This window comes from Ranitomeya variabilis, chromosome 8 (assembly GCF_051348905.1).
Source record: "Ranitomeya variabilis isolate aRanVar5 chromosome 8, aRanVar5.hap1, whole genome shotgun sequence".
Classification (NCBI taxonomy): domain Eukaryota; kingdom Metazoa; phylum Chordata; class Amphibia; order Anura; family Dendrobatidae; genus Ranitomeya; species Ranitomeya variabilis.
Genome location: NC_135239.1, coordinates 204,212,539 through 204,224,845, shown reverse-complemented (window position 1 = coordinate 204,224,845; position 12,307 = coordinate 204,212,539). Strand labels below are relative to the sequence as shown.

Here is a 12,307-nt window from a genome sequence, read left to right as displayed (position 1 = left end):
GTCTATCGGCAGCCTCGTCTGGTCCGGAGCAAGAAAGAAGTTCCAGCGCTCCGAAGCCAGAAAGCAAGGCCCTGCCGGAAAGTGAGGTGCTGCAAGCAGAGATGACAGCGTCGCAGCACAAGGCCCCGCAACCAGCGTTCCAGACCCCAGCGGAGACGGAGCAGACCGGCACCGGAGGAACCGCATCTGAAGCAGGTAGGAAGAACGACCCTGCCCTGATGATTGACACCACTCCAGTGACTGCTAGTGCCACCGCTACTGACTCCGTTCCAGTGACTGATCTTGCAGCAGCGCTACCTGCTGCCCTGACTAAGACTACCTCTGAACCGATGAGTCCCAGCACTACTACTACAGAGTGCATTATCTCTACCACTGAACTTACTACCAAAATTGACATTCGAACCCAGATTATACCTGAAAGACCGATTAGTGACATTGATACCGCATCGAATGAGAAGTCGAACCCAGATCTTCCCAGGCCAGGAAGTGTTCGCTACCAACTGATGCCTTGCAACCTACTACAAGAATAAACCTCGGAACCACGAGAATGTATATAGTTAACTGTTTGTCTCTCCATGTGTTTCTGCTACTACAGCCCGACTAGGGTTAACTCTTAAAGGGATCCCTTTGTTGACCCGGGATCCCTATTGTTTTGTTTGTTTTTCTACCTTTTCCCTGTTATCAAGAACTGCTGCCATCATGAACAGTGCATGATACAAACTTCTTGTATATAGTTTGCACCTTCTTAAAGGTGCTCCCTACTGGTTTTACTTAAAGAAGGACTCTTTGCGAAGATACCGCACCGGAGCCTTTGCGGAGTACGGACTGGTAGCTTGAGAAGCCGTGCTACCTCATAAAGACTTGGTCCCTTCTTAAAGGGGACATTCACGTGTTGCACTTAAGAACGGTATTGCTTTAGGACAGATAGAAAGCAATAATGTCATGGCAAGAGAAAGTGATGATGATGCTTACTTGAAAGAGAGTAATAATGTTGGCATGAAAAAGATAAATGTAGAAAACTAGTTTATTGTAAAGAAAGTGTTTAATAATGTGTTACAAACAGGACAGAAAGTGAACCCGTAGGGGTTAGTCAGTGAGTCCTTCTAGGGGCCATATAGAGATGGCCCAGTGCTCTTAAACTGAAAGTATGTTATGTTCTATACTGTGTATAGTAGTTGAAAAGGCAGTAGGCCCGGGCTGAAAGGGGCGGTCCTGTATAGAAAGGAGAGGCAGAAGGTCTGGTGCCGTTAGGACAGGCGGTCCTGCAGACTTAAAGAAAGAGAAAAGTTAATTAATATTATAATGTTTTAGAAATAAGTCTTTAGTGGATAGGAAGTATACGTCCTTAAAGGCAATGTTAATTTATTATCCAAAAGTTTGCACTAAGTAGAATACCCGGTTGGGTAACAGGAGTTATTTATAGCCTGTAATTTATACTGTTTAACCAAGTTTGTAACGTTCAAGTGTCCTCACCTCCCATAAAGGGAAGCACTGTTCAAGCTTACTTATTGTTATTGCATTTTCAAAATTGTATGTCTTTTTGCTAACCTGTATTGTTGTTTCTTCCCAGTCCAGGAGTACTGGATTTAACCGGGGGGGAGTGCAGCGCCCCAGAGTCCTGGTCGTTGCAGTATTGTGGCTCCGCCGCTATGGGGAGCTATGGTACGTCTGATGGCACTGAAGGAGTTCATCTGACCAGGTATCACAGACACCAATACATTTCACAGTCGGGCCTCCAGGGGGAGCTAAGGGTTCTATTCACTAGGCCACTCCTCACATACTGGTATAACTGGGGGTCAGGCAGGAAGTTAAAGAGAGAAAGCTACTGGGAATCGAACAGGCAACACCTTGTGGCAGAGGGTGTTGCGGGGAGAGACCAGAAGGGTCCCTGTCAGGGGTGGGATCCTGACAGAGGCCTGGCAACCTGAGAGAACGTAACGGGACCGTGCCTGCACAGTACAGCGGCGGTGCCCTAAGAAAGGACAAGAAGCGAGATAGATTGTGCTGAGTGAGAAACGAGATCGAAGCAACAAGGAGAATACCAGTAGGAGTCGTGCTGTAAGACCGAGGCAACATCCTACAGAGGCGCACAACCGGTGGCCGGAACGCCGAGGAAGTATTTATACATCTAGCTTCAAGCAATACTTCAAACCTACGGCAGGACAGTCAGTCATAGGCGGGCTGTCTCACACCAATCACCTAAGAAGACATAGGGGGCAACCTGTGGAGAGGGGCGACTCTAGGGTCCCGGAAGAGCTCCGAGCCTACGCGTCATACGGGTGCCGTCCTAACCATAACATCGGGAGGGACGGAGGATTAGCAGAACATCATCTAATCGAGTTGTGAGGGAACTTAAGAAACAGACACAACAGTTGTGGGGACTTTCCGTAAGCACAGCAGGGAAGGACCGCAACACTTAGCGCTAGCAGGAAGGCACAGATTTCCACCTGCAAAGAGAACTCTAGAGGTGCCATCGGACCGGCCGGACTTGCGCAGCCTGGTTAACCGTATTCCGGATTGAGGACCCTGATTCATCAGTAAAGAGGTAAAGAGACTGCAACCTGGCGTCCTCGTTATTTACTGCACCGCACCACCACCATTCACAACCACCTTCACATTGCACGCCCCCGCGCAGGCAGGGCCACGGACCGGGTCTAGCCACCGTGACAACCCCAGACCAGAGACTCAGAGGCCCGGTACCGGGTACCCCTCGGCCCTGCGGCGGTGCGGGGCGCTGCACAATGACTGGACCCCATTCTTAGGATCGGTGGGATTGGCTATTCCCACTGGAGCAGTGGGACGCATGCATGAACATTCCTCCAATGAAATGCACGATTCCAGGTCCCCAGGTTGGTGGGGGCCCAAATGGACGGACTTCAGGAGATGAGACATTTTCATGCATTTGATTTGTTCCCGTTATTACGTGCGGCTGTTCCATAGTAGGTTATAATCGGTGTCGGACGATTTATGATCAGTGTCAGACATTTTATTATTTCCAGCGGTCACCGCCAGCAGTAATAATGTCCTGATTGAAAGGAGAAGAAGCCGAAATGAAGAGCATCTCTCTGGAGATAAAACCCAGAAACTAAAGTAATGTTTCCCTAGACTGCGCAGGCGGGAGCAGGCAGGGGCGCGATGGGGAGAGAGACAATAAATGTAGCAGAGCTTAATAAGTCATTGTTGGTCTGAGATCACTGCTCTGCTCTGTCCCTCCACCATGCTTTACAGTGCAGCGCAGTCTGTGCAGATTACAAGCCCACCAGGACTCGTATACATTATGGAAAGGACAGAACTATTACAAAGTTGTGAGGGGAGTCGGGAGATGATTCACAGGTAAACATCTAACGATTCAGCAGAAAAGCAAAAATAGCAAACGCCATAAAAAGTGAAATCACTAAGTAAATGTATATATTTTTAGAAAGTCCTATCTCAGGTATTTGGTATAAACAACCAGAGCCGCAAACATCTGAAGAAAGTGCAATCAGCGTCTTTTATAGATCATAATAAGGTATCATTAAAGGGATCATTTATTAGGAGTCATGAATTATTTTAAGTGGTTTTCTGACATTTTGTAACATACCATATTTACCTTTCCATTGCCCCGCCCCCCCCCTTCTCCTAATCCCGACGGTCCCCCAGTTCCTCGGTGGTCTCTGCAGCAGCAATGACCTACCATGTATCCACTCTTGACCATGACTTTCTGCACGGACAAGCCGCCAATACAAAAATTCATTGGCCAACGTGCAATGCTATGACCTATTAAAAAGAACAGTAGGGACACCAATGGGGAATTATGTGAAGTTTTTTTAAAAAGCTGGGTGTTTATAAATGTTAACAATCCCCTTAAAGAGAAAGTCTCACTGCCCATAAATATGTAGTTTTTTCCCCCAGGTATAAATGCCACTGTTCTCCTGAATCCGGAGCTGTCTTTCTTTTCTTTCTGTGCCTCTCTGTCCCTGAGATATGACCCTCTCCTTCCTGGCTAATATCCTGTCCTGTTAGCTAAGTGGGCGTAGCCATGACTACTCGAGGACAACGCCCAGTTAGATAAGAAAGACTAGATTTACATACAGGAGGTCACATCTCAGCAACGGAGCGGCGCACGAGCAAAAGAAAGACATCGCCGGATTCAGGAGAACAGCACCGTTTACATCAGGTAAAAATGTTTATATGTTTATGACAAGTGACCGCTCCCCTTTAAGGAAAACTAAGGTAAAAAATTGAATATAAAATAATACGTTGGGCCTTTGTGGGTTACAACCTGGTTCTCCGTGTTCTTTAGGAATCAGGCATTATCAATTATAGTGATGGCACAACTTTTTTTGAAAGAAAAAGGACTTAGGCTGGGTTTATGGATAGTTGAAATCAGGAGGAAGTGTGAGGGGTTAGATGTAGGGACTTCTTGTCTGGATGGATATGGACACAAGGTTAGGTCAGAAGCTAGGCCTGAGCGTGGGATCGTCTAGTTAGTCTAGCCTGACTTGGCGCCTAAACTCAGCCCAAAAAGGATTATCAATTAATTTTTAAAATTCTGTATTTGTGGGCCAGATATTGGGGGAGTCTTGGCCGCCAGTCGCGCCCCCCAGCGTGTTCATACTCTATGTATACAGACGATGATTAGTTTCTTCCTGTGGGTGATCTGCGTTATCCCACCTCCGGGCTAATCTCTCTGGAGACAGGACAATCGCAGATTCCTCTCCGGCTAAGTCCTGAAATAAACTCAGTGCGTCGGTCACGGAATATAAATACCCCGGCAGCGCGGCCCAGGTACATTGTATACCCCTGAATCACCGAGAGGACGGTAATTACTCTGAGCGCAGACGCTTCCATATTCTGGGAATTTAAAGCAAGACATAAAGTATCTCGAACATAAAGCAGCCGCCCCATCCGCACGCCTGGATACCAAGAATTAGAGATAAATATACAACTGACTGATATCGCTCCTTGGGATCGGCCAGCAGTAGCTACACAGGAGAGAGATGCCCCCAGTCCACAGCTGGATGCCCCCCACATCCAGAAAACAGCATGGTGGTCACCACACCCCATCATACTATTTCCCTAGAAGTTTTGTGACCTTATGTCATTGCAAAACCAAATAAATGAGCCGGACCATAAGCTGGTAAAGCAGCCCTGCGTAAGGGCGCATTCACACTGCGGCGATTTTACAGGCAAAACCCAAGAAAACAAAAAATGAGCATATATCCTGTAGTAAGTAAATAGATAATAGTACATGTAAACAATATACATAGAGTATGTAGTTAACACTAGTCTGATCAAAAAAGCCAGTCCCACTGCGACAAGGTGCACCCATCGGGACGGTCCTATCCTGTCTCTAGTACCAAAACCTTACTTTTGCGCCAGCCGACCTCAATGTGAATAAGGCCAGAGCGGACAGAGGCCAGCCGGTTCAGACACCATGTAGATAAATGTGTGGCTCAGAAAGGGGGAGCCACACAGAGAGCAAGAAACTACAGCAAAACAAAAGAAATGAGCCGCAGCGTGAGCTAGTATAAGTGCAATGTTCACGTATGTTCACACTGTGGCCATTTCACAGACAATGCTTATGTTATAGCAGCAGATTTAGCAGTATGTATGCGCTATATGGTGGTATTATCATCTGTATAATCTGGTATTATTAGGAGTACACTATGGTAATATTATGTTTACACTCTATGGCATTGCTATGTGCACACTGCATGGTATTATTAGGTGTACACTCTATTTATTTATTTTACTCACTTATATAACACCATTAATTCCACAGTGGTTTGCCTGATGGGAATATGTGTACACTGCATGGTATTGTTATGTGTGCACGGTAAGGTAATGTTATACTGTCACAATATGTTAATATAATGTGTTCATTGTACGGTATTATTATGTGTTCATTATATGGCACTGTTATGTGCTCACTTTGCAGCATTGTACTGACTGCACAAGATTGATATCTTTTCACTGTTATGTGCTCACGATATGGCACTGTTATGTTTACTGTTTTATATTGTATCCTTTGTGTACTGTGCGGTATTATTATTTGACACCTTTATGTGTTTACTGTTTTATATTGTATCCTTTGTGTACTGTGCGGTATTATTATTTGACACCTTTATGTGTTTACTGTATTATATTGTATCCTTTGTGCACTGTGCGGTATTATTATTTGGCACCTTTATGTGTTTACTGTTTTATATTGTATCCTTTGTGTACTGTGCGGTATTATTATTTGACACCTTTATATGTTAACGGTATTATATTGTATCCTTTGTGTACTGTGCGGTATTATTATTTGACACCTTTATGTGTTTACTGTATTATATTGTATCCTTTGTGTACTGTGCGGTATTATTATTATTTGGCACCTTTATGTGTTTAGTGTATTATATTGTATTCTTTGTGTACTGTGCGGTATTATTATTATTTGGCACCTTTATGTGTTTACTGTTTTATATTGTATCCTTTGTGTACTGTGCGGTATTATTATTTGGCACCTTTATGTGTTTACTGTTTTATATTGTATCCTTTGTGTACTGTGCGGTATTATTATTTGGCACCTTTATGTGTTTACTGTTTTATATTGTATCCTTTGTGTACTGTGCGGTATTATTATTTGGCACCTTTATGTGTTTACTGTTTTATATTGTATCCTTTGTGTACTGTGCGGTATTATTATTTGACACCTTTATATGTTTACTGTATTATATTGTATCCTTTGTGTACTGTGCGGTATTATTATTATTTGGCACCTTTATGTGTTTACTGTATTATATTGTATCTTTTGTGTACTGTGCGGTATTATTATTATTTGGCACTGTTTTGTATTATCATTTACAGGTGAAACATGAATATTATGGGCCTTAATGCAAAATCTGTAACTATATCCCCCGCTATGGCATGTCATCTATAATATTGATATCCATTAATGTAAAAGAAAGGCACCAAGGGTGAGGCAGTTAGGCCCATGCTCTTATTAGTATTGTATGGCGCTCTCATATATCAGTAATTAATGCCATTTACATAAGGCCACAATACAGAGATGCAATCTGTCCTCGGATGACTTGTTGGAAGGATGTGGTTTGCATAAATCCAGAAACATATGTAAAAACTGTGATGGTGTTATATAACATACAACCTGCTGCTCTCTTCCGCCCCCCTTGCTTTACACTGCAGCCCTGCCTTCAGTCTGTAAGCACAAGCCCACCGTAAAGTCAGTACATAAAATGCTGATTTCTTTACAGTATAGGAGGAATAATTATAAAAATACAAGATTCTAACCCGCCAGGGAACAGGCCTCCATGCTGACTGTTTCCCCAGCGGCCAGTGCACCTGTCAGGTATGTGCTCCAGGCAGGACTAAACGTGAAATATTTTGACAAGTTTGGAAACTGCTGTTTGTATCTGAACGTGTTTACCTTGTGGCAGTAGTGAACAGCGGAGACAATCTGTCTGAAAAACCTGCGGGCGTCGCTCTCCGGGAGCTGGTGCTTGTTATTTATGAAGTCATACAATTCTCCGCTGCTGGCGTACTCCATGACGATGATGATCTTATCTGGGCTCTCAAACACTGAAAAAAAAAAAGCGTCTTCACATTATTCCCACACGCTGCTGCTCCTTCTCCCCTCTCACAGCACACAGTCTCATAGAGACAAGCAGAGGGAAACTGAAGCTGCATCTCCCTCCTCTCCCCTCTTACTCCTATTTTCATTTACAACGACATATTACTAAACTGCTACATTTACAAATGTCTAATACAATTATATGGCTTCCCACAAGGTGAATCTATAATGACATGTAAATGTTCAGAGGTTTAATTAATTTTCGAGAGAACCAGTCACAGCTTTAAGAACTTATTAAAATTAATATATCCAACCTGACACTCGGTGATTTAATAGCCGTGTATTTTACCTCCTCCCTACCCGACAGTCTGGTTTGGCCAAGATAGACTGTGAAATGAAATTTTACACGTCCTCCCTGTTATTATCTGTCCCTGCTGTTAAAATTTGTCATGGACTTATTGTGTCTGGGATGAGAGCACGTTCCTGGTCACGCTCCTACAATAGTAACTGCCAGTGATAAAACCGTCGTCTGACACTTACTGGCTGCAAAGTGCTAAGGAAATACGGAAGATCCTTCTATTAACTAAAAATGAGGAATGGAAAGCTTCACTTATGTCTGAGAATTATTTATTATAATAAGATGCTTATACACAGGAAGTATTATAGTAGTTATATTCTTGTACATAGGGGCAGTATTATAGTAGTTATATTCTTGTACACAGAGGCAGTATTATAGTAGTTATATTCTTGTACATAGGAGCAGTATTATAGTAGTTATATTATTGTACATAGGGGCAGTATTATAGTAGTTATATTCTTGTACATAGGGGCAGTATTATAGTAGTTATATTCTTTTACATAGGGGCAGTATTATAGTAGTTATATTCTTATATATAGGGGCAGTATTATAGTAGTTATGTTCTCGTACATAGGGGCAGTATTAGAGTAGTTATATTCTTATACATAGGAGCAGTATTATAGTAGTTATATTCTTGTACATAGGGGGCAGCATTATAGTAGTTATGTCCTTGTACATAGGGGCAGTATTATAGTAGTTATATTATTATATATAGGGGCAGTATTATAGTAGTTATATTCTTGTATATAGGGGGCAGTATTATAGTAGTTATATTCTTGTACATAGGGGCAGTATTATAGTAGTTATATTCTTGTATATAGGAGCAGTATTATAGTAGTTATGTTTTTGTACATAGGGAGCAGTATTATAGTAGTTATATTCTTGTACATAGGGGGCGGTATTATAGTAGTTATATTATTGTACATAGGGGGCAATATTATAGTAGTTATATTCTTGTACATAGGGGTAGTATTATAGTAGTTATGTTCTTGTACATAGGGGCAGTATTATAGTAGTTATATTCTTATACATAGGGAGCAGTATTATAGTAGTTATATTCTTATATATAGGGGCAGTATTATGGTAGTTATATTCTTGAATATAGGGGGCAGTATTATAGTAGTTATGTTTTTGTACATAGGGGCAATATTATAGTGGTTATATTCTTGTACATAGGGAGCAGTATTATAGTAGTTATTGTATTATATTAGTCAGTAGTTACAGTATATTTATTACAGTTATATACTTGTGTATCTGTAACCCTTTCCCATCTACACTGCTGATTATGTCTTACATGGATGACAGGGCCTTTGAACCCCTCAGACACCGAGCACCGGATGCAGCTGGGTCCTCGGCACCCCACAGATGTTCTGTACAGATACTGAACCAGCAGGGGCTTTAAATATGAAGATCTGATAAAAGGAAACTAGTAAATGTTGAATGCAGCTCTGGATCAGACTAGAGCGCTGTAACTCAATTTTAGTGAAAGTCAAACAAAGTAAACTTTTTGTAAAGCTTCTCAAAAAATCATTAGAAAGTCAAAGAATTCTCATTTGTGTCTATTGGAATGAATCGTTCCTTTCATGCCCTGGTATGGCAGACATAAGTCTCTATGAACAATTAGGCTAATAACCCCATTAACTGGAGGGATCTGCGCTGCCCGGGGAATCCTCCGCCTCTGACGCACTTTTAGATAGAAGCCCCAGGCCATTGCTGACCTTCGAAGACCTGTATGATGTGCTCGTGTTTCAGCAACGCTGTGATCTCAATCTCTCGCTGAAGATGGACCCGGTCCAGCTCATCTGTGATCTTGTCTTTCTGAATTGATTTCACAGCAACCTAAAAAACAACAACAAGCGGTATAAGGTATTTAACCAGATGGCGGTATTAATCTGCAGTCAACTGCATTGCTAATTTAGAATCATATTATTTATTATAGACATTTCCTAATAAAAAAATAAGTTTCTCATTTTAAGATCTTTGCTTGCTGGAAACATTTTATTATTTATTATGCTTTTCTTATATAGCGCTATCATATTCCGCAGCGCTTTACATACATTATCGGCACTGTCCCTATTGGGGATCACAATCTATATTCCATATCATTAGGTTCTAGGACCAACTCCAACCTGATATTGATGACCTATTCTAAAAACGGGTCATCAATACCTAAGTCTTTGACATCCCCTTCTCCAGACTCCAACATTCTATCTGCACTGATACATTGTAACAAACTATCAACACTGGGGAATAGCTGTCTAAAATGGTCAAAACCTATATTGCAACCAACCCATCCGTTTTATTAAAGTCAAGAATTTTATCAGGAGCCGGAAGTAACTTTTTCTTGTTTACTCGGTCATTTACGTTTGGGCAAAACGGATTTATGTGCTCCTAACAAACAAACAGTATTGGGTGATCTCGGCTGCACTTTGTTCCTTTTTTTATTTTATTTAGAGTCACTGACAGCAAACAGAGATATTGTATATGGTGAAGAATTGAAATTCACAGTGTGTTAGAAAGGTACTACAATGTTGAAGACATGGATGTGAGTTTTATTAGTCGCTCTTCTTATAATAATGCTGTTCTGTAATAAACTCCTGGTGCCGTTTACAAACAAGAAAAAGCATCGTTATGTTCAGACTCCGAGCCGCGAACATTCTGGTTCTGCAGATACAATATTATTTCAGACCACAAGATCGGAGGGTTACATAATCACCCAGGAGTGCGGCCCTGGTCTAATATTACACACATTTCACAATCTCTGCCCAGTCACAAGGTTCTTGTAAACAGCATCGGCCCAGTAAACACCAGCACACAGCACTGGAAGGGTAAACACCAGTACACTGCACTGGCCCAGTAATCACCAGTACACAGCACCAGCCCAGTAAACACCAGCACACAGCACTGGGAGGGTAATCACCAGTACACAGCACCGGCCCAGTAATCACCAGTACACAGCACCGGCCCAGTAATCACCAGTACACAGCACCGGCCCAGTAAACACCAGTACACAGCACTGGGAGGGTAAACAGCAGTACACAGCACCGGCCCAGTAATCACCAGTACACAGCACCGGCCCAGTAATCACCAGTACACAGCACCGGCCCAGTAAACACCAGTACACAGCACTGGGAGGGTAAACAGCAGTACACAGCACCAGCCCAGTAATTACCAGTACACAGCAACGGCCCAGTAATCACCAGTACACAGCACCGGCCCAGTAAACACCAGTACACAGCACTGGGAGGATAAACATCAGCACACAACACTGGGAGGATAAACACCAGTATACAGCACCGAACCTGTAATTACCAGCACACAGCACCGGCCCCGTAATCACCAGCACACAGCACCGGCCCCGTAATCACCAGCACACAGCACCGGCCCAGTAATCACCAGTACACAGCACCGGCCCAGTAAACACCAGTACACAGCACCAGCCCAGTAATCACCAGCACACAGCACCGGCCCAGTAATCACCAGCACACAGCACTGGCCCAGTAATCACCAGTACACAGCACCGGCCCAGTAATCACCAGTACACAGCACCAACCCAGTAATCACCAGTACACAGCACCAGCCCAGTAATCACCAGTACACAGCACCGGCCCAGTAATCACCAGTACACAGCACCGGCCCAGTAATCACCAGTACACAGCACCAGCCCAGTAATCACCAGTACACAGCACCAACCCAGTAATCACCAGTACACAGCACCAGCCCAGTAATCACCAGCACACAGCACCGGCCCAGTAATCACCAGCACACAGCACCAGCCCAGCAATCACCAGTACACAGCACCAGCCCAGTAATCACCAGTACACAGCACCAACCCAGCAATCACCAGTACACAGCACCGGCCCAGTAATCACCAGTACACAGCACCGGCCCAGTAATCACCAGCACACAGCACCGGCCCAGTAATCACCAGTACACAGCACCGGCCCAGTAATCACCAGTACACAGCACCGGCCCAGTAATCACCAGTACACAGCACCTGCCCAGCAGTGGCGTAACTACAAAGTTATGGGCCCCGGTGCGAACTTCCAAATGGGGCCCCCCCCCTACCCCCCCCCCCCCACCTTCCCCCGCCCCCACAACCCCCCCACCTTCCCCTGCCCCGCTTCCCCTAGATACGCCTCGGACTGTTGCAGGAATCTCCTGCACTGCAACATGGTGTTGGGTGCCAGCACAGCCCGCACAGTGGTATATCCAGCACAGCCCGCACAGTGGTATATCCAGCACAGCCCGCACAGTGGTATATCCAGCACAGCCCGCACAGTGGTATATCCAGCACAGCCCGCACAGTGGTATATACAGCAGAGCCCGCACAGTGGTATATACAGCAGAGCCCGCACAGTGGTATATACAGCACAGCCCGCACAGTGGTATATACA

At 44.0% G+C, this 12,307-nt stretch overlaps 1 protein-coding gene across 1 annotated transcript in view; it reads right to left on the bottom strand.

Annotated features, from left to right (window-relative positions):
• LOC143787546 (NUAK family SNF1-like kinase 1) overlaps window positions 1–12,307 on the bottom strand; it is a 46,253-nt gene that overhangs the window by 20,567 nt on the left and 13,379 nt on the right. The window contains exons 2-3 of the mRNA XM_077276386.1: window positions 9,629–9,749; window positions 7,409–7,560 (exon numbers count right to left, since the gene is read on the bottom strand). Of these exons, the coding sequence (XP_077132501.1) occupies window positions 7,409–7,560; window positions 9,629–9,749 (273 nt within the window). The remainder of the gene's footprint in view (window positions 1–7,408; window positions 7,561–9,628; window positions 9,750–12,307) is intronic.